Source organism: Passer domesticus, chromosome 1, assembly GCF_036417665.1.
Source record: "Passer domesticus isolate bPasDom1 chromosome 1, bPasDom1.hap1, whole genome shotgun sequence".
NCBI classification, from domain to species: Eukaryota; Metazoa; Chordata; class Aves; order Passeriformes; family Passeridae; genus Passer; species Passer domesticus.
The window spans coordinates 8,602,088-8,625,550 of NC_087474.1; the positions used below are offsets into that span (position 1 = coordinate 8,602,088).

General features: G+C 37.9%; 1 protein-coding gene and 1 long non-coding RNA gene across 3 annotated transcripts in view; one reads left to right on the forward strand and one right to left on the reverse strand.

Annotated features, from left to right (window-relative positions):
• Nucleotides 1–23,463, reverse strand: part of PTPRN2 (protein tyrosine phosphatase receptor type N2) — a 630,571-nt gene that overhangs the window by 427,865 nt on the left and 179,243 nt on the right. Inside the window, exon 1 of one of the 2 annotated variants that reach the window (XM_064386029.1) lies at nt 19,549–19,694. The exons of the other annotated variant lie outside the window; for it this stretch is intronic. Coding sequence (XP_064242099.1) covers nt 19,549–19,678 — 130 coding nt within the window. The 5' untranslated portion in view covers nt 19,679–19,694. Of the gene's footprint in view, nt 1–19,548; nt 19,695–23,463 lie in introns of those variants that run through there. 2 annotated transcript variants of the gene reach the window in all.
• Nucleotides 14,355–23,370, forward strand: LOC135279189 (uncharacterized). Its single transcript, XR_010346503.1, has 3 exons — nt 14,355–14,553; nt 16,749–16,881; nt 23,109–23,370. It is a non-coding gene; the product is annotated as an uncharacterized LOC135279189 (long non-coding RNA).

A 23,463-nucleotide genomic window follows, 5' to 3' on the forward strand; every position in this document is an offset into this window, starting at 1 on the left:
TTTCCCTGCCAAAACACTCAATCCATAAAAGACTTCCTCCCATTTCAAACAAGACATACAGCACACTGAGGGGACATGAAAGAGCAGCTGGCCAGTTTATTTTGATTTATTGGAAACATTATAGGATTGCCCAAAGGCCTTGGTCAGGGTCCAGTTGTGCTCAGAGCTGTTCCAGCCTGTCTGCAGCAGTGCAAAGCAGCAAGATAGATGAGGTTGCTTGAAACAAGATGAGATCCAGCCCACCCAGGACAACTCTTTCCACAGTGGGGATTTAGGAAGGACATATTACTGTAAAGACCAACTGCACAGTTGTTGAAGATTTTGATAGCCTGACCTAACTGCAAGATTTGAGAAAGTGCAATGACACAAATCAGACTGTCTGATACGATCCTTTCAGGTGTTCAGATAAATGAACTAAGTTTTCACACTACTGACCAACATTTGTTAAAAGCTGGCTTCCAAAATGTTCCTGTTCAGAATCAAAACCAACTCAATACTAACTACTCACTGCCCAGAATGTCATATCCTGTGTTTACACCTAGTGGTTATTTTTTGAGTTGCAGAGAGAGTGGAGAATGCCACTTCAGCTTCCAGATAAGTTTCACCAAACCAGTGTAGGTCACAAGGGTCTCCTCCCATGATGCAGAAAGATGGTGGCATATTGATCAGGTGGCTTGGGTTAGACAACACAATAATTTCCATGTTTTCAATAGGTTTAATGTATATTTCATTATTTCCTGTCTGTGGCTCTGATCCCTGCTATAAACATCAGCCCCTGTGAGAGCTTAGGGGCTATAATCAGAGCTTTGCATGTTAGAAGGAGACACAAAAACTGTTGGAAAGGCTAAATATGTCTTAATACCTTATTCTATGACCAACACATTTGGCAACAGCCAGGTGCCATAGCTGAGACACTTCTGGGAAGGAGAAGCATGCCCAGCATGGTCTATATACAACATAAATACACTGTGTTTTACTGGAGATTAAATACTTGCACTTCATTTATTTGAAAAGCCCTCAGAAGAACAAAGTAAAATATAAAGAATAGATCACAATGAGAAGAGGGAGATAACAGGAGGAAGGATTTTGAAATAGAAAGATGGAAAAGAGATTTAAACATATTTCTTTCTCTCCTTCTTACAATTTTCTTCATGGTGGTTTTACCTTTTTCAGGACCAGCTTCAGATGGGGAGTATTTAAGTATCAAAAAAGAACTCTTCACTTCAGAGAACCAGTTTCACTAAATGTAATGTTGACAGGCACTGTACAGCTACGGTGTGTATTTGGGAAGACATAATAAATACGAACTGAAAAGGTCACATCTCACACAGGCACCTTTGACGACTCATGCAGACTCTCAAAATACAGCTCAGAAGTAGATACAGTAACAGATTCCTTCCCTCCAGCGTTCACAGTAAGTAGGGTTTCAAAACCACTTACATTTCCTATTAAAAATCTCAATTCAGGAGTATACCCAATTTGACTTAACACATTCCTAGAAAAGCAGTTGTGCTCCTATATTCCATGCAGCAGTCCACATTCAATACGGAATTATTTTTTAATAATAAAAAAACCTACCATTTTCAATAGAATAAACAAATAGCAATATATTTATGACTCCTTCTTGCTCACACCCTTCTGCTATTAAATATTTAAGAGTTTAATTACACTGTAAATTATAGAAAAACAATAAAAGACTGCAGTGCTTTTAAATAAAAATCATAGCCGACTTGATTTCTCTTCTTTTTTCTCAGCTATTGGGATTGAAGTGGTTAATTTATTCCCTGAGACAGAAGACCTTAGATAAGCTTGCTGGTTATGTAGGCATGTCTGGGTTGCTAGGAGTTTAAACTATCAGCTTGCAAATGGAGCTATTTCAGATCCCAGGTGATCCAAAGAATAGGTCTCCTCCTGCACTAAACGATGCAGGGATTATTTGGGAAAAAATTGTATGTGATCCTGTAATCAGACAATACACTGTAACACATAAGCAGAAAGATGCTGAATTAAGGCAGTGTAGGAAATGCCAGAATTATATTTGTCTACCTTCTGAATGCTTGATTTGCAATCTCAGGAGGTTTTTATAATATTATTTTTAATATTCACAGTTATTGTGTATAACACACAGGAAATATGATACAGTACTGGGTAATAATGACACCTCTGGTGTGCAGCTCCTGCTTGTTAACTGCCCCAGTATTTTTCTTATTTGGACGTGGATATTGCAGTGGTTAATAAAAGAATATCTTCTGTATATCAGCTCACTCATGCATATGACCACTTGATTGCCTCACATACACTGTTTAACCTAATTATCATGAACACTGATGTCTCAAGAATTTTCTGTGCCTCCAAGATCTGCACTGTGGCAAACAGGCATTACTCTCTAAGCAATTTCTGAGCTTGGTCACAACACAGTAAACCTGTGCCAGTTGGCTAAGCCAGATGCATCCTTGATAAACACTGCTGAACCACTGCCAGCAATGTTCTGTGCCCTATGATAAAGTTTGTATTAAAGCAAAGGCTAAAAAATCTATAGAATAAGAAAAGCAGGAGCTTAGGGGGAAAGGCAATTGGCACTGTAGGTTTTTTTCTAATAATTTATACAAGCACGAGAAACACCACAAACTACTTAGTAAGTGAGGGAGAAAAAAATGCAGGCTTGAGTTTAGCTGACAATGAAAGTAATCAGAACCTGCCACACAGTATATAAAATATGTGCAAACACATAGTTGACTTGAATTTATTGGTGCTAAAGCTCCCATTGAATTAAACTGGAGTTCAGGGTGCTAAGCACCCCTGTAAATCTGAAGCTTCATGCACGTGCAGTTGTGGTCCTGGGCTGCCTGATCAACAGGAAATCACTTTTATCATCACAGTGACTCGAGGAGAGAAGCCTATGACCAGAATGCTTTTCTTATCTTCTGAATCTGTGGCTCTGTGTAAACTATTTCTACAGGAAATAAATCTGTAAAAGTGGCATCAATTATTACAGTTTCAATTAAGGTACTGAATGGCAGGAGATGCCATGCATAACAGAAATTACTAATTTGAAAAGGGAATAATATACATTTTTTTGATAAAGATGAAGTAATTTTTTTTTAAATAATTTACCCAGGATATTTATTCTCTTTTCAACAAAGGAGATGACAGTATCCACACATGATAAAAATCTCTTCCTCTTCTAGACAAAGGTAGAGACACAAGACTGGTTTTCATATTCATCAGTTATTAGTTTTGCTACATTCCCAGCTCTTGCCAAAAGCCTCAGATTTACCCTTTTCCTTGAAAATCAATGTAAAAATCCTTAATGTGTGATTCTGAACTGAGAAACTACACACAGATTGACAATACACCTGTGCTCGCTTAAGTGTTTAGATGACCAGAAAACAATAGCTTGGCCACAATTATGCTAAAATATCTTCATGTTTTCCCCCATGATACATGATTGTTGGGTTTTATATGAATCAAAACAACAAACTATCTGACTTGTAATGTTCTGGGTTAATACAAGAGTTTGAGGGGAAAAAAGCGATGACGGCAAAATTAATTTGCAGGAATTCCACAGGAACTGATCCAGTTTGCACTGAATGCAGCAAAACTACTCCATGTGCTACATGCACTCCACCTAAACCACCTCCCAGAATCACCAGCAAAGTGGCTGGCAATGCAGGGCACTCTTTGCAAATGAGTGGTTGAAGTAAGAGTGCTGCTAATAAGACAATGTCCTACATTTACACAGTGCCTGCCATCCCCAAGGATGCTGGAATATCCAGCTCCCTGGCATAAGGATCTAAAAAGAGCTGCCCACTCATGTCCCTAGCACTGACTTTCATCCAGGACAGCAGACCATTTCTCTCAAAAACCTGCATGAATTTTTCCACTCAGACAAAAAGGGAATCTCTCTGGTCTCTCAAGACTTGATAGAGCAGCCCACATTTAACTTCATACAACTCAGATTCCTCTCATGCCCAAATCTTTTTCCTACCTATATTTCTCTGCTTTAACTTTTCTTTCCCTCCAGTCAACTGTGAATATATATATGAAGATTAGATTTTTGGGAAGCACCTTCAACTCGATTCACTTCAGCTGAATCTTCAAATACTCTGCCTCTTTGACTATCAGGCCATAAATATGAAAGAAGAAAATATCTGTACCCTGCAAACTCTACCCTTCTCTCTTTGTGACAGTGCTGCTCATGGCTCCCCCAGGGACTGATTTATCCACAAGACTGGCATTTTAAATTCAACAATATGTGATTTATTTCATGGTCCTCAAAGATAACAAATACTCAGTTTTAAATTACTGAATCATTCGCTTAACTTAGTATGCCTGAAAAATATCATTTTTATGGAAAGTAATAAATTGTAATTGTAAGTAATAAAAATGTAAGTAAAGGCAATGCCTGGATGTGCCACAGAAAAAATACCTCATTCTGTAAGTGAATGTCTTTAATTAATGATGATTTCTAACACATTATTTACAGGTTTAACACTTTTTGTACATCTCTGTTAACCCCAATTTTAAAAGTTGTTTCAGTTGTGAATGACAATACTGATTTCTCTGAGTCCAGCCTCCCAGAAGCAGCAAGGAGCATGGAGAGGCTCTGGCTGCCAGGGCCCCTGCACTGAGCATTTTCAAGTGGGCACATAAGTGGCTGTCTGGACTCATGCAAAGGTTCACATTCAGACCTTGGACTGTGAGGTGATGCAGGGACTCCTGAACACCACACAGGAAGAAAATGTGTCAGTGGCAGTTGAAGTTGTAATCCAGCATCCTGGGGGTGCTGCAGTGCCCATTACTGGCCAGCTCACCTGGATGAAGCTGCAGTGTTGGACACATGGTGGAGCACTGGTCTCCTTGTAAGGACACAGGCACCTTTCCAGGACAATAAAAGCCTTTCCAAACTCCCCCAAGAGGTCTTATTCAAAGGTCATATCCTGCTTAAGAGACCAGCAAAGCTCCAGTTGTAGAAGGTAAGCTGTTCATACTGGTTGTTGCCACACTGCCTGTACAAAACAATGAAGTATCATATTTATCAATGCTGGTGGCTGCTAGTCTGGTATTATGATTTATTAATGTGAGATTCAAAATCAGAGCCTATACAGTTTCAAAATTTACTGGTGAACGTAGAATAATCCTTTACACAGTTTATTTCCCATGTTTGGCAATAATGATACAGCCACATTTTAAAAAATAGCATCTTGAGTTTCATTTTTCATGAAGTATTATTCTGTGATTAAGGCTACTTTTGTTTTTTCTGTATTTGTTTCTACTTTCCCATTTGAATTTATCTGGATTCAGCTTCCAGCCTACTTCAGCCAAATCTTGTCTGTCTCTACTAGACTATAGAGGTAACCAATATTTTGAACACATTAAGGCCCTTCTGAGCTGTAAACAAATTGTCTCTCTTTCCTTGAGAAGAGCAGAACAGATGGAGCTCTAAATTCTCACTAGAAGCATTCTCTCAAAACTATTTTTCTTGCTCATATTGTTTTACCTTCTTCAATTTGTCAACATAATTTAAACAAATGTGGACACAAAACTAAAAGGATATTCCAGTAGTTGCCTATCACAACATCTAGAGACAAAATCAGTTCCCTCTCCCTAAATCACTGCTTTAATCTGTGTATCCATGACCCACATTAGCCTCCTTTGTCCCAGCCCTCACTGAAAGATGTCAAACCAGGCCAGCAGCTCATTGGGGTTTTCTCAACAGAACAGGTATCATTGCAACTCCAGCATCAATTCTCCTGATTTTTTTTTTCTTTTTGAATGGCCCAAATTGGCAACAATTTTAAATTCTCTGGTAGAACTCTCAATTACTATTCACCATTCCAATAGTTCATTTGTCATCTGGAAATTTCTTTACTGGCAGATAGAGTACGAATACCTCCAATTTATTGACAAAATTGTGGATGAGAATTGAGCCAGCATCTATCCCTAGGGAATTTCACTACAACAATCCTATTTAGGTGTCATTATTATTTTGAGAGTGGAATGCATCATTCTATCCAAATAAAGAGTAAAAAAAATCTAAAAAATATTTTTAAAAATATGCAAACATTTTGTTTTCAAGGCATAGCAAACAAAAGGCTTAATTATGTAGAAATGGAAAGGCTTTATATGAAAATACAACTTGTGAATCAAAAAATGTCCTTAAAATCAGTTTTCAGAAAAAATCTCGTCTTTTTCACAATTCAACGGGCATAAGAACACAATATAATTCTGTTTAAAAAAATGTATATGTTTATAGTAACTGGGACCACAAATACAAGAATCAAAGAATTTCAAATAACTGCAGCACGGTATGGTAGGCATAGTAGATGGAAATACATTGATGCTCCATAATAATTTTATTCAACATGGGCTCTGTCAAGGATATAAATCCTTTCTGTCTGTCTCCAGGGTCCCCAGGCCCAAAATAGCATAAGATTAATTTTCATAACAGACTTTTTATTTTGAGGAGGGAAAAAAAAAATAGAGGGAAAAATGCTGTGTCACTATGACAGAAGAAATCTCAAAACAAATATGAGAGCATAACAGAAAAAGAAGTCAAAATATTTACTATTTTTCAGATTACTAGAACTGCAGGATTCAGGAAAGCACTGAAACATGAAGCCCATTCGTTCCTCTGGATGCAGCAAATTCCATTTACAGCAATACTAAAATATTTCTTGGAGAGCAAATCTTTTAAGAGGTATTCATGTTACTCTCCTGACTCCTCACTTCCTCTGGTCTCTGCTAAGCCAGAGAGGTGGCCAAGGCAGCACATCTCTGGGTGAAATTTGTAGTATAATCAGTAAGATCCCACAAAGCTGAATATTTGATGCTGGCTTATTATTCCCATTGTGCTTCTGCAGGTTATGTCTCCCTCCCCCCAGCCTGCTCTCTTCCCCCTCCAGAGGCACAAACAATTTTAGCTCAAAAGCTGCATTACCTCTCATTTTATGAAATTTCTGCAAGGAATAACCTTTAACCCATAGTTTGCCTCCTCCCCTTCCCTGCCAAAAGCTTTATTCATTCAATCCTTTTTCAACCTCAATTACTTCCCATTTAACAAATGGTTGGTGTAGCAGTGAAGCACTACAGTAAGAACAAAGGTTGGTGCTCCATTGCAATCTCTTCAGGGTAGAATTAAAGGCAAATTCTCTATCAGAGAAAGCCACCTCTCCTCGATTTTTCTGTCACCACATTATTATTATACAGCTTGTCTCTGAAAAGAAGGCTCTCAGGGTGTCATGAACTCTCAGAGAATTTCTAGTCTACAATGCCTTTCAGTAAAAAAGAGAATGCTCCAGAGAGAAAATAACCTTTGTGTAAGGAAAGGTTTGTTCTGCAATATTGTCTGAGCATTGGCTTTGCAGGGGAGGAAATGAGTCTGCATTTGCATTACCAGAGCACAGGAACTGCTCCAAAGGAATAGGAGTGTGCACAGCCTGAGCTGTGCTGCTCCCTTCCCTCTCTCTGAGGGATTGGGAGGCTTCAGCAGGGTTAGGCAGCACATGCAACCCCTCCTACTGATACACGTCCACAGCAGAACACACACAGCTGAATTTGGAAAACAGGAATCCTTTTCACTTCAAATGGTATTTCTTAATCACACAAAAATGCCATGTCACTTACATCTGTTTCTTGATCTCATTTGAAGGATAAGGAATGATAATATTCCTATTCCTTGTCCCTCATTCCTAAATTATTCTCCTATCTTTCTCCTGATTTAAAATATTTTAAATGCAGGCATAAATTCCTGCCTCTTGCAAGCATGTCTACAGCAGCAGTTTATGTTGCCAACAGGACAGCAGCATCCTCATGGAGACAAATTAGTGATACTCCAAAAGAATCCTAAGGTGTCTTGTCTAGAAGAAATAAAGACAGCTTATGGCAGTACCATTCATACAAATACAAATATACACAGCACAGACAGAAGTCAGAAATATTCTTAAAATACAGAGGAAATCAGGAGACAGATTCCAAGCTGTGCAAATTGTTCAATGCCCTTTGAAATAAAAGGAACTCCAGTAATTAATTTCAGCTAAAGATCCGCCCCTGAGAAATAAAAAGCACCTCTCAACCTGTTCAGAATCTACTTTCCTGAGTTATTTTAATTATACAAAAAATTTAGAAGGGTTATTATTTTTATTTCATGTAACTTAACATATTCCAGTGGTCATTTTAAAGAATTTTGGTTTTGTATTTTGTTCTGAAGTGAAGAGTCTCCCTCACCCAAACAAGAAAAAAAATGTTGAAAGGTAAAAGGAAGGTAAAATAGTTAATAGAATAAATGTCCTATTATAAATACATAGGAATTTCCTATTATTAATACATAGGGAAAAGTCAACAACAGAGAAAGTAAACAACGGAAAAAGAAAATTAAATTTTGTAGTATTCAGGTTCAAGCTCAACAAGAAGTGTGATCAAAATGTATCCTCCCTTGAGAGTTTCAGATTACTGAAGACAGTGGCACTTTATATGCTTTTCTTAATACTGTTTACAAGTCACATCCTTCTGGGGGTTGTATTAAAAAAAAATTATACTTCAAAGGCATGCAAGTGGGTTATTAGCTAAAGTTAATGGCCACCATTCCCACATATCTGAGAGACTTTTTTCCCCCCTTCAAAAGAAAAATAAACCAAAGAAAAATGGTATCATGCTTGATGTTCTGCAAACATTTTAATAATACATAAGGCCGAGTTAGAAAGGAAAACAACTCAAAACCAAATCAATAAACTCTGCAAAACTAAAAAATTTCAATTTAGCCTCCAGTTACTCTATGTCAGTGTTTACTGCACGTCGTACAGGCTACTCCACGTACCTGCATGCCTAGGATAGTCTTAGTGCTGCAAATCCTCTAGATGTATCCCAAATGCTGAGATAAGGCCATTTAAATCTCTGGAATAATAAACAATTAAAAAAGCCCCACTACTGCTGTCATTCAGTGATACTTTAAAAATAGCCCAGCTAAGCAGGTGGTGAGCAGTGATTACCGCGCGAGCTGTCACCGGCAACTGCAGATTGTGCACACAGCACATCTAGACCAAGAGATCCAGTTATTCCTGTTACTCATCTTCCCCCTTCCTACTCATCAACTTTACCTAAATGTGTTTTTCAGCTGCAACATGCTGAGTTTTAAACTGTAGCCTCCTCAAGGCAGGGATTGTCACGCTAAACTTGGCTGCTACCTCTAGGACTGGTCTTAGACTGTAAACTAAACGTTCAGCCTATGACATTGGTAATCACTCCATGGCATCTTCAGACACAGATTGACCCTTAAGGGTAAATAGAGCAGTAAAGAGTTAAGCACTTTCATTTCTGAAGACTTCTTGACAGTCATAAGTGCTGAAAAAAAACAAGGAAACTGGATTTGGTATGCAGTGAAAGGAGCAGCCTGCAGGTTGTAAAATTTTAGGTTAATAATTTGTTAAATTACCATCTATTTTTAAAATTATTTCAAGTTTGAGTGGGATGAAAAATGAAGATGGACATAAATTAAGTACACTGCAGTTACCTGCAGCACTTCACAGTTCATTTCCAGAATATTTTGGGTCTTGTACTCTGTGGCTCTTTTTTATAAATGGTTCATACACTTGGCTAGCTCATCATGACAGTACTTCTCCACTATGAGGCAGGAGAAATCATAAAAGGCTTTTAAAAAGAAAGAAAAAAAGAAAAAAAAAAGAAAAAAGAAAAAAAGAAAAGGTTTTCAAAACCATTGTCAAAATGAGGGTCCAGAAATCAATTTGTAATTATCTGCCAACACATATCTAAAGGCTTTTCTGTGATAAGGGTGGTAATACATAGGGCTGTAATGTGAATTATTTCAAAGAATAAAAGACTGATTGTCTTCATGACCTATATAGCTTTTAGTGAGCTTTAAAACAAAATTACATTTTATACTTCTCATGAATGGTTTTCTCCCTCCTCTTTCTCCCTTTAAAAATGCAGGGGTTTTGTCCCATCTAGGAGGTTTTCAGCTTTAAATAGGACTTAGCTTCTTCCAATGTTGATATATTTCGTTCCACTGAAAGTGAAGGCGCTGGATTTGCAAAAGAGCTGAAGCTTCCCCTGTACAAAGGCAATCCTTTCCAGTGTTTTAAAAGCAAATTAGAAACCATATGATCATGTTATTTTTACACAGATGCTCAGGGCTAAAAATCTTTTTTCTTTCCTAGAAAACTTTGAGCATGAAAATACGACAAAATAAATTTCTCACAAGGTGCAAAACCATCAGGAAATAGCTCCTTTTAAGTTAAAAAAAAAGGTCAAATGAATATGAGGGGAAAAATAAAGGCCTGAGTATTGGCAACAAACTGAAGAAAAAGACAAAGTGCAACATTTTCAGAGTGTGAGGGTCATATTGAGATCACTGTCCATAATCACCTCTGCTCCTGGGCCCTGCTGTCACAGGGTGATTCCAGCTGTAGGAGATTCCAGGGCTGGCTTTGGATCAGCAGCACTCAGTGTGCAGTTCTGCAGATCCAAACCCCTGAGAGACTGCATGCACCACCAGTTACAACCTTCTTAGGCAAAGTTGCCCCCACATGGTTTTATTTGTGCCTATGGCCTGCTTGGAAACTGCTTTCCAGGAAGTTTCCATGGTAGTTTCAGTGATCCATTATATTAAGAAAATCAAACATCTTATACAATGCATTTTGTAGAGGGTATACCTCTATTAAATAACCTAATTTTCAGAAAGGATATTTGGTTTTATTCCATTGGCTTATCCAGAGATGCAAAAATTCAATTATTACATGACTGTATCAGTCTGAACATTTTTTCAATCTTAGGAAATAAGAGCTCCCTGGGATGAATACCTACATCCCATTCTTATTAACAGTAAGCCAGATTCTTAACTCAAGTATCTGCTGTTTTGTATGTTGGAATTCCTTTGCACTAACAGCTATGTTCTATTTTGAAAACGTGATTTATTTTCCAATCTACAATTCTTAAAACTATGCCAAAATTCATAACTAACAAGTGTTCCTAACAAAATAAAAAATAATTCCATTGCCTGTTTGGTTATTTTTTCTGTTAATAGACCAACTTAATATATTAACTACCAGGAAATATTACAGAATCTTCTCTGCTTTGACTTCAAGCAAGGACCTCAGACAAGGAATTCTCTCCTTTTACATAATTTTCATCTTTAGGAAAGGGTTTTCTAATCTATTAAGGTGAGATCTTGTAATTAATATATCTACTGATTTTTCCAGAGAGGATTTTTCATAATATCATTCCTGTTCCATTTTGTAATCTCTTCCTGCTTGTAACACAGCACATAATTTGTGCATTGACTGTCTATGTTCACACACAGCCTCGAATTTTAAGGCCATATTCAGAAGCCCTGCATGAGGCCTTTTAAATAATAAATAAAAACTACAGTGCCAAGGCATCCCTGCCAACTTTTCTGCAATTGGCAGGCACTGCTCATTTAATAACTTTACTTTTCACTAGAGAGCAAACCTGTCCCCATAAGCCATATGTCTTTTTCCAACATTTTTTTCACTTGAACCTAAATTCTAAAGGGACAGTAAAGTACATAATGTTCCACCAACTTGTTGATATGTTTTCTAATACTGCAAGCAAGGTTATCCAGCCTTTTCTCAAATTCCAAATAGTTTCTATTGGGTCAAAAAGGTGGAAGGAAAGCAAGGAGGAGATTAAAACTGCTTGGTTTCTTCCTATTTCCTATCCTAGTGAATTAATGTTGGGTTAAAAACATAATAAAAGCACAGACTGGACAGTTCATTTAATGTGATGCAAAACTGCCCAAGAGACTCTAACCATTTCTCTTCTGTGTTACGACTCTTCAGGAAATGTTATCTCCTGAGCACAAACAGGGACAGCTCAGAGGCTTCTCTAAGCTACGCCACAGAGAAGGGAAGATGCATATAATCAGCTGGCACAAACATAAGGACACAGAATTACCTTCAGCACTTTATCCCTCTCCCTGTTGTTCAATCTGACCATGGCATCTGGTCTGTGAACCAGCCAAATGTGGCTGAAGAGAAGAGACAAGTCCACAAAACTTCTTGAACAAACTTCGGAAACACAGAAGAAAAACTCACTGCACTGTTAATCAACTCTTATCTTTTAGGGAGAAAAAATGCAAATGTAACATCATTAAAAAAATGAGAACTTTTAATGAAAACAAGAATTACTCATACTGTTCCACAGAGGATAAAAGATCTCTCTTTGGATTCCACTCTAATCTACTTTCAGGGTAATTGTTAAAATGTTTGAAATATCTTATCTCTCCCTCCTCCCTGTTTATATTCTCAACTTCTTTAACACACAGATTGCTTTTAATTTGGTTGCTTGGGATGTCAGTTCTGTATAAGGCTCTCATTTAAATTCCAGTTATATGAGCATTTCTCAAGAAATAACCTTCTGTTCCTTTTTTTTTTTCCAAAGCCTTCAGCCCAAAATGCCCACCCCAGTTCTCATGTCAAAATAAATTTTATTGTCTTCTCCTAATCCCATTTTGTAAGTTCCTTCCCACAGTTGTGCAAGGAGTGGGTGCTGTTCTCAGACCCCATTCCTCTCCTCATGGCATGACTCTGTTCAGAGGATCCATCTGGCTCCAAACCACGGTGTTAGATCCTGGTTTACTTCCCCATATTCCTGATTCTCAATGACATTTCTGTGCTAAGTAGTTCAGATTATCTCCTGATAAGGAGTGTTTATCCTGCAGAGTGAATCATATGACCTTTACATAATTGTTGAGAATTTACACAGTAAACTTCATACACTGTAAGGATTTATCACTATGAATTCTACTGTAGAGTCTTGTTCACTTCAGTTAGTTTCCTGAAGTTGTCACCCTCTGTGCTTTTCAATAGTCCTGTATTACTGCATTATTCTTCTGACTGCCCTGGACCAGAGATCAGGGGAACTGAAACTTTCCTGTCCCAGCAAGAGACCACTGACAGTTTCTCAACTTATCAACAATTTCCTCTAAGCAGTCACCCCAGTGCATAGGAGAAACAATAAGGGCAGTGGAAACTACTTGAAAACATTCATTCTTTTCTCTGGCTGTATCTACCTCAGTAGGAAATGATCCCAAAAATACAGAACAGAAAAATGTGTTAGGTCTGACATGTGTCTTGTAGTTTGGGGTCAGAGCCTTTTTGGCTTTCTTTTCCTTCAGTGAGATGCTGGGCAGCATGTGGTAGCTCAGCATGTTTGTCACTAACTTCTCACCTCCAACTCTCCAGCTCGTAGCAAGATGAGAGCTGAGGAACACTAAGGATGATTCTGTCACATGGGTCATGGAGCAAGACCTGGTGTTCATGCCCTTTGTACACAAAAAAAAACCTTCTGGGTGCTGGCATTAGGTTCAGTTTCTCTTCCCTTTTTTCAGACCCTGAAGTATTGACTGATAAAAGGGCTACAAAGAAGTTCATTCAGAAAAGAAACTTTGAATGACAACAGAAGAAAACTGCTGATAATCATGAGATAAGCCATAATAATTACCAACATTTGACTGAGACTCAAGTATGCAGCAATACCTGAAGAATCCACTGACACCAAGGTAGATTTTAGAACTATCCAACCTCTGCTGCTCACTCAGAGGACAAAGCAATCCACATTATTCACATAAATTATAAACTCACAGTGATTCAACCCACCATAACCCTAATTTTTTCCACTGAACAATTTAAAAGCAGTGCTTTTCTCCCAAGTCCCATTTGAAAGTACACGTTTTATCCTCTTATGTTTTCATTCCAAACCCAGTCATCCCCTCTGTAACTTGGTTTGTTTCAGCAATCCAGCCTGGCTCTCCAGTGCACTAAAGCCACCATGAGCACACAGCAACAGCTGAGAGGAGTTCCAAGACCAGAGGTCACTCTGTGCTGATTCCCAGATTTCTTAGAAAGAGAAAAATAGCAAACACCTTTACTCAAGTGTCCTCTCACTTTCAGCCTTCATCACCTCTCCCTTCTACAATGAAACAGGTAACTTTATGTGTGTATCATTGCCAGCACCACCTAATGATTATTCAAAGCTTTATATTCTTCTTCCAACAATCCTAATAACATGTTTTGACAACTTGAACTCCATGACAATTATCATTTGCAGAATCAAGAGAACATCCTATCATTAACTAGGAACATAACCTTGCAGAAGAACAAAACCAGGTTTGTCATCAATGTTGGGGGTTTTTAACGAAACATCTGACTGAGATCTCAAAGTGGGACTAACAGGAGGGACACTGCTGTTCACTGAACAAGTGTTGGTGACCTGCTCAGTGTGTCTGACAGCACCACTGAGTATTTGGGCTTTTGGAACATCACTATTATGATGCCTACCATAAGTTGTTATAGAGTCTTAAACTCAGTCAGCTGGGGAGAAACAATCTCTCATTATGTATTTGTACCACGTTTGACACAAAGGGATCTCATCTTCATGCTAAAATTAACACTATTTACATCAGCACATAAGCCACTGACAGAAAAGGGGCTCTTGCTTCCTTCATCATCTAGCAAACACATTTTTTTGCAAGGTTATGATTATATTTTCTCCATCTTGGTAGGCAAATTGATCAGGCTGGTAAGAATGACTATAAAATAAGAGATGATTTTTCAATTCTTTTCATTTTAAGTATCTTAGATTTCGAAACAACACTCTGGAATCACTATTGCTTCAATGGGGATTGTGAAATTTTTACTGGTGAAAAATATCACCATAAGATCATAGAATGGTTTAGTCTGGAAAGGACCTTAACATCATCTACTTCCAATTCCCTGCTGTAAGCAGGGACACCTTCCATTAGACAGGTTGCCCAAAGCCCCATCCTTGAACACTGCCAGAGATGAGGCTAAAATGCTAAATTGCAGGGAGAAATCTGAAAATTATCACAGAAAGACATTCCTCCTGCTAAAAGACAGCTGAGAGGAGCCACAGTGGTTCACAGCACCAACATCACTGCTGTCAGATACTGCCATGTAAGAGTAACTCAGATTATGCAAATAGCCCCCGGGACATGGCCCACACTCAGGTCACTGAGAATTTAACTGCATTGCATCAAATTTACCAGAAAATCACAAGGGCAATCACCAGATGATCACTGGCCATTACTAGAGCATGATCATTCTTTCTAATGACATCCCCAAGCCATACAGGATGTTATCTGTTTTGGTCAATTGCCAGACAAAATAGTTTAACCAATATTAATGCAATTTAGAGTTTAATGCTCCCTCACCCAAATGCTTTCTCTCTCCACTCCAACAATCAACAATCTCTTCTTTCCATCTCATTTGAAGCAGTGATTTTCTATCAGAGAGGTATACATACCTGGGGTGATTCCTCAGCTCTACCGAAGGATATTTCAGCTTTAGGTCTCTAAGATGCCTAATGAGACAATTCCATGCACTGAGAAAAAATGTTGGAAAAGCAAAACACAGAGCTTTGGTTTTGAACCAAAGCACTGCTGTTGGTTTTGAACAGGTAACAGTGACTACTCAAAAGGAAGCATGACTTGAATGTTGTATTAGCTTAGAAGTTTACAGAGACAGAGGTTCTGTTTAGAAAACATTCTGGAAAATACCTGAGAGCAACCTGCTTTCCTACCCTTTCACCTAGGAAGAAAAGCTGTATAAGAAGTCCTGGGAGCTCCAGCCTGTCAGCTGAAAGACAGGAAATCCTGACAATTCTTCAGTTCCCAGGAGCTGAAACTCCGAGGACTTCCAAGTAGCTGGTGCTTCTCAAGCCTCTGAGAGTTCTAAAATAATGACTTTTATGCAATTTATTTCAGAATTATCAAAGTTTCCCCCCAAGCATCAATCCATATCCCCCAAGACAATGTCTTTGAGATGTGAGGATTTCTCACAGATGAAAATTTCCAATATTTGACTAGTTCTACTCTAAATCCATTGTCCTGCAATTTGCTCTGCCTCAATACTGCTACAATGACATTCCTGATTTCATTTATTCCAAGTTAGGATAAACAAGTGGCACATTTTTCCACATTACTCAAAATTTAAGAAAACAGACAACATAATGGAATTGTAAGTTCCTTTCCAGTGCATCTCACCGTAAATGCGCAGGTTACTTAAATATGAGAGCTGCACAATATGTTTGAGGGAAAGTACTTTCAAAGGCAATTTTAAACAATGAGAAATGTAAAGCTTAAACCTCTATCAGACTCTCACATTTCTCTGTATTTTGTTCCATCATCCTCAAAAACTTCTCATTTTAACAAGTCAGCAGGATCAGAACCACACAAACTCATTTTTTTTGGGAAAATAATTTCTATTCTCAGCTTTTACCCTATCCCCATTTCACAGATGTCAATTCCTTTTGGAACGATGTTTTCTAGGTTTGGGCTTATAAGATTCCTCCTTTTTCTTTCTTAAGAAGAATTTCAGTACCCTAATTGACATTTCAGGAGAAAGCCAAAATCCCACCATTACTTTTATATGCACACTTGGCTCATTCGAATGGCACTAAAACTGAAAGAACAAGGTCTGAAAATAGAAAATAAGTCAAAAAATGATCCATCATGCTATCTTGTACTGAAAGAAATTTGGTTTTAGATTTGATCTTGCTAGTCATGCTTTGGGGGGAAAAAAAAACCAAACAACCCAACAAAAACTGGCATCGAGCAGTTCTTTCATCTAACAATGCATCATCTTGCAGAAAAGTCTGTGGAATGTTTCAAAGAACTTGTTTAGATATATTTACTTTATTGCCATGCCCATGAGAGAAGAGAGCTTTATTCCCTGACACAGATTTCTATAATTCAGTTTCAGGCACAGCAGCTCCCTCCTGCAAAATGACAAGCAGCTTCTGCTGGGAGTTGGTGTTGTCTGGACTGGAGTTATCCTGTGCCTTTCACAGCTCTTGCTCAGCCCCAGTCATCTTAAGCACCCTTTTCAGGTAAGGAAATCAATGTCCAGTTCTGAATTAAGACTATAACATAGTAAAACTTCATATGTGTTCATGCAGTTAAAAATATTATTATGCAAGCATGTGAACATGACATCCATGCTGGCAGTGCCTGATTGAATGAATGTGATGTTTCACAGCTGATGTAATGTTCTGGTGCTGTGGTCCTTCCCCTCCCCTTCCTTTCCTTCTGAAGCAATGGCCACCAGTGGCAGCCATGCTGGCTTGAGCTGGACTCTGGAAAGGCAGAAAAAAACAAAATATCTGAAGGCCAAACATCTAACTTGACAGCTGAGGGCTAGTTGAGCACGCGCCAGCTGAAATACGTCCAGAATGAGAATATGACTATAAATCAATCATCTTGTTCCACAGACAGGGACAGCCCAGGGGCCACTGAGCCCTGCACTGCAGTGGCCTCCATGCCAGGATTTGCCCTTGAGTAGGGACACCTCTCAAGGCTGCACATTGAAACTGAGAATCCTTATCACACCAGGTACTCAGTAAGTGAATTGGAAATAAGAGTGCTGAGACTTTGGAGTCTCAGCTAAGTGATATAAAGGGTTAATGTGCACATATAATCCTTTAGAATAAACCATTAACCAAGCCTAAGTCTTGAACCAGCCATGCCTAAACTCTCTTCAGAAAGCAGTTTAGAACGTGGTTCTAAACAAGAGGGTTCTTTATAAGCCTCCTTACTCAGTGCTAGGGTCTTCCTGGCAGTTTTGTCTGACACTATGCAGTAAATAATCAAGTGTGCTTTGCCATTGAATCTTGTTAAACCACTGTAGCATTTACTATCAAACTTTGTTAAATCACTGGTTTATATCAATAAACATTATGCCACTTGTCCTACAAGTGAAGTATGCCACTGCATCCGTGACAATGTTCATTTGTTACCCTTTTTGTGAGGCCAATCATTTTTTCCACAATACATTTTTTTCCTTAAAACGTATTTATAAATAACTGTGAAGAAATAATGTATATTGTACAATCATTTATCTGAGACTACTTCCACAAAATTCACTTGTGTCCCTTAAGGCAGATTAGATGAACTACCATTTAGTGGTATTGATGATGGATGCAGTAAACAGCTTTAGGCCTGGGAATATAATTTATGACTCCTGGAGAATGCTAGTGTAGCAAGGAGCTCATTTGCAGCATTTAGACAGCACTAACTATCAGTCTATGCCATGTCAATGGGAGGAAAAGGAAAAGGTTGTGTTTTGGGATGCAGAACGCTCTGTGAAAAGTAAAAGGGCTGTGACTCTAACCACAGCCTCTCCCTGGTGAGCACTTCCCAACCACCATGGGCAGGGCAAAGGCTTGGATCAATTAGATGGCAATAACATTATAATCCTTGGAGACATAGAAGAACATCTATCACTGGCAAAAGTTTTTTATCACTCTTAAACAAAAATAAAAAAACAAACAAACCCCCATCTTTTATCGTTTCCTCTCAGTTTAATTTCTCCCAAGTCTACCAGGCAAAATTCCTGCTTGTGCACAGGGTGATACAAGAATAATTTCCCCCTCATTTCCCTTTTAAAGGCCATCCATGGGGAAGCATCCAATGATAGCCCAATTATTTATAGCTAGAATGCCAAAAAAAGTTGCTTTAGAGGGCATCTAAACCTTGAATGATCTACTAGAGATAGAAGAAGACTGTGTACTTCAACTAAAGCACTGATTCACTAACTTTGAAAAAAGAGTGAATTCAACTGTTCATCATTCAGTCCTGGGCTTGTTTGTGCACCAGCTTCTCTACCAAAACCAGATGTAAACATTTAGGTAGGGAGGTTTTTATAACTTGGACAGTCCATATGGAACTAGACGACAAATTTTAAAGCCTACAACACTGACAATAAATAAAAGGTAAATAAATATCTTGTGTGTAAACTCACTATCACACACTAACAAAAAATTCTTCAGAGAAGTACCAGACAAAATAAGCACATGAAGACACTGGTCAGGTTCATTTCATGCAGACTAAATTTTATCATAAGAGGTTAGATTCCCATGGTAAATTAGCAATAAACTCAAAATATTTCTATGTGAAAAGAGAAGAAAACCAGCAAACTGGATAAGGTTTTCACATTGTAAGGCAGTTTAGAACAGGAAGTCAATATGTGTAGGCCTTATTTAGAAATCTATTTAAGCAATAATACTCAACCCACTCTACTTCTAATGATCAATACAATGAAATCACTAGAAGTAAGCAAAGCTCTAGGAAATAAAAAAAAAAAAAAAAACAAAACCAAAAACATTATAAGAAAAAAGCTGATAACCTGAAAAACTGGATAGAAATTTAAGGCAAGGACTTAACATTCATAACACCAAGAGAGTTTAAAATTGACCATAAATATCATATCTACTCAATAAATGCACTACCACAAAGAGATATCTAAGTTGGCACTGTCAAAGCTATAATGTGTCCAAAACAAAGCACTGCAGAACTTAGCAGGGCTAATTAACCCAGGAACAGAACTATGCTGACTGAATTCAGTTATACTGAATTCCATCCAATCCCATATATTGTTCAGTGGATAACCAGGATGCAAAGACATAAAAGCATACTCTATTTCTCTATCAAAGACAAAAATATCTTGGACATTTTAACTAATTATTTTAACATTAAAATTTCAACCTGGATTCACTCACTTGAAGTGGCTGAGCACATTGGAAGATGAACCTGGTGACCTGTTAATAAAAATATTGGTGTACTCCTCACTGTGGCAGTAAGGGGAATAAAAATCAGGTATGAGATGGAAGAGGAGAATAGAGACTTCATTTAGAGTGCTCTGAGCCCATCCCATCAGCCTTGCAGCCTCATTGCAATCACAGTGAGATTTCATACAGCTGCCTGCTGCTTCTCACCTTGTTCTTCCAAATCTTGTGCAGGTGAGCCTGCCAATTAAACCTAAACTGAGATCAGGTGAAGGGGATCAGGTGCATTGCAGCTCTCATTTTATCATATTTCCCTTTCCCACTTAAAAGCAGAGTATGACAATGTCTTCCCTTTACGTATGTCCGTCCTGCCAGTGTCAGACTTGGATTTGTTTCTTCTCAAAGAACAAAATCTTTGCTAGAACTGCAACAGGATTTTGTTACAAAAGCAACCAATGAGGCCTTGGGAAGAAGCTTTGCTTATTAACTCCACTAACAATTGTAACTTCTTTGTACAGCCCCATGATTGCCTCTTTGCCTGCAGTAACCAGGTTTGTGCCCTCGATCCCAAATCCCTGGGCCCCACCTAAAACCAGCCAGAAGCTTGTATAATGTACCACCTCTCCTTAGACAAGACAGGTTTTATTCTTTGTTTGAGATTTGTTTCTGTAACAGAATATTAAAGGACTTTAAAAGCAAAATCCATGTTGGGACTGTTCTGTAACAACCATGGCAATAGTATTAATTTTATTTTTCAAAACTATATAACTATTTTATATTCAATATAAAAATTCACAGTTTCATTAAAAAATTTTCTAGACATGGTTTTCCCTCCAGTTTTTTCCATACAGGAACTCATACAGACTTTAGCACAGACAGGTTTCTTTCAGAGCAGCACAATGCTCTTTACCACTTCCCTTTGGCAATGACAGGTCATTTTGAACACTTGCCCATCCCTGCCTGGATCTGATGCTCTTGACACCAGACACACACATTTTAACAGAATTTCTAAAAGGCCTGTTTGAAAGACAGGTAACCTGACAGTAAAAAAAAAATGTTACTAAAAATCTTTCACAGTACTTTTCACATGAAAATCTGTTGTGTAGTCACATCGAAGCTATGCATACTGCTAGAGCTTCAGTAAAAATGAAAAACAGAAGAGGAAAAAAAAAAAAGAAAAATCACTTATGGGGGAAGTTTACAGAAGCCTGGAGGATAATATAACATTTATCTAAGAAAGCAATCACTTTCTTTGGTATTGAATATGTTATTGTACATAATGTAAAATAGTTTTCAGTGAAAATATTTTCAAATAACAAGTATGCTGTTTGGTTTCACTTTAGATATATTTTAGTGTTACAAAAATGAAGGAATAAAGCAATTTCCATGGATAATGTGGGAATGAAAAATAAGCTGTTAGTTGGACCTTCAAAATATTACTAAATCAAGCAGTATTAAGCATAAAATAATTTTTATTACTGTTACCAACAACTTTCAGTATGAAAGCACTGGAAAATTATAGCACGCTTTTTTCTTCAGCTGAGATTAATATGTTGCCCTCTGAGGGCTGGAATACAGTGCTTGTCTGATAGCATAAAACAAACCTGAACAGCTGATAAGGGCAACGATTAAATAAATGTAATGGATTTTACACGGGTGTGGGAGGAATTTGGTAAAGAAAATGGTCCAAATTAAGTTTGTGACAGTCACTGAAATTTATGTGCTGCTTCTTGCAAAAGGTGTCTATCATCTTTAAAATCCAGAGGGGATCAAAGCATTATACTCTGCAGTGGCATCTGTGTCTGAAACAGCACATTCCTCTTTAGAGCCATGTTGGATTATGGATTTAATGTTAAATAGACTCAGAAAGAAGAAAAAAGATAAAACGGAACAGCAGCAAGACAACTGCTTTGTATATAATCTTCAGTTTGTTACTGGTGGTCTCCATTCAAGAGTTGACTGAACTCAGCTTCAATAGTTAACTCCTGCATTTTGACTGGTCTGACCTATTCAGAATTATATCAAAACTCCATCCACCAGAATAATTTTATTTCCTTTTCCAAACTGAAAAACATAACAAGCAGAGCCACTGAATCTCTTCCTATAAGAACAGGTGATTTTTAATATTCCATACCATTTGGGGATTTCTTCTTTCCCCCCTTTATGAAATGATGACACTTTTTGGTTTTGACATATTGCTCAATACCTAACGAGAATCTCACCAGAAAATAAATCCATAGTTGTTTTCATGACAGCAAATTACATGCCATAGTGTGACATTTAAATGTTGAATTTTAATAGCTTGTCAGCAGAAGTGAAATGCATTTAAAAAAATTAATATGTGAGAGAACAATGTGTCTGTCTATAAAATAATTCTGTTCATAGTAGACATGAATGGTAAATACAGTGTCAAATGCACTCTATTTCTCAAAGAACGTCTTCATTTTGTGAGAAAGGAGCTGTTGAACAGGGGTTAAATTTAATTCTCCTGCAGCTGCATTGGATCTCTGCTGCAGTGACACAGGTTGGGAAACTCCTACCAATATCCATTTCCAGGAGTCTCCACGTGCAGGATCATTTTAGCACGGGCAGTAAATGGTGAACTGGGCAGCTCTGGTGAGAGAGGGATGCCCCCCTCAGTTGTGCCTGCCACACACTTGTTGCCTCTCTTTTTCCTTGGACTGAAAGAAATGATTGGCCAAATGTATTCTTATCATGTTTAGTCACATGCAAGCATTTCCTCCTTGCTATTTATTTTAAACATTTCCATCAATAAATTTTTCACTTGCTACCAATAAACACTTGTGTTATGGAAAATGTTGATATTTAACTTAAAAACAGCAGTAAGAAGAATTCCATTTTCATCCTGCATTTACAATTATATATGTTTTGATTCCATTTCATTTCTCTTGCTTAACTAAAAGATCCTTTAGAGTCTTTGGATTATTTAATATTGGTCTATAAAGGAGCTGTGACAGGTGGTATGGCCATCTTCACAGGTTGGTATATACCCTGAAATTAAAGAAAATCTGACAACATTGTGAAAAATCAGCTTCTTGATAACATGTGGGAATCTGAGAAAACAAAGTTAACTGCTGAAAAATGGAAATTTGTATACATTGGACAAAATAACCTATAGCTATACTTTGCTGGGAGCAAATTTAATTATCTTTTTTGGGGGGGAAATAAATGGAAAGCTTCACTATGACAATGATGGGCACAGGAGCACAGGAAGGCTGTTACTAGTCCTAAAATACTGAAACATATGAATGCCCCCATTAAAAAACTTGGAGCATTTCTGGCCTGCTTATCCAAAACCAAACAAGGAACAGATTCAACATCAGACAATGAAAATTGGCTAAAGAAATAGAAAAAAGATGAATCCCTATTCATTAAGGTTCATATCCCACCTCCATGGAAATACCAACTCCCTCTGCTGCTTTCTCCTGCAATTGTCCCATTCTCCTTAAGTGACCACAGGTCATACACCGGAATCTGTATTTCTCACCTTTATTTATCCTTCTCATTCTTCCAAAATGTTCTTTGTCTTTCAGATGCTCCCCTGCATCTTGTGACTGGTTTCAAAATATCTGCATCACCCAGCCAAACACATCAAGGAAACCCTCTGCAGGGATATTCACTTGGGAGCTTTCCTTCAGCCAGCTACCAAATGCACACACTGAAGGTATTTCAGACTTTGGCTTTTTGTCAAAATTCAAAACTTAATGAACCACTGAGCTGAATGAATGCAATGGGCAGGCAGTGGTCATCCTTGCAATGCTACATTTAAAAAAAATAACAAACAGCGAAGTCACATCAGGCAAATAAATAATTGAGAGGAATTCACTGATACCTGACTCGATGATTCTGGTAGGGGACTGACAAAGGGTATTTGTTTGAGTAAATACA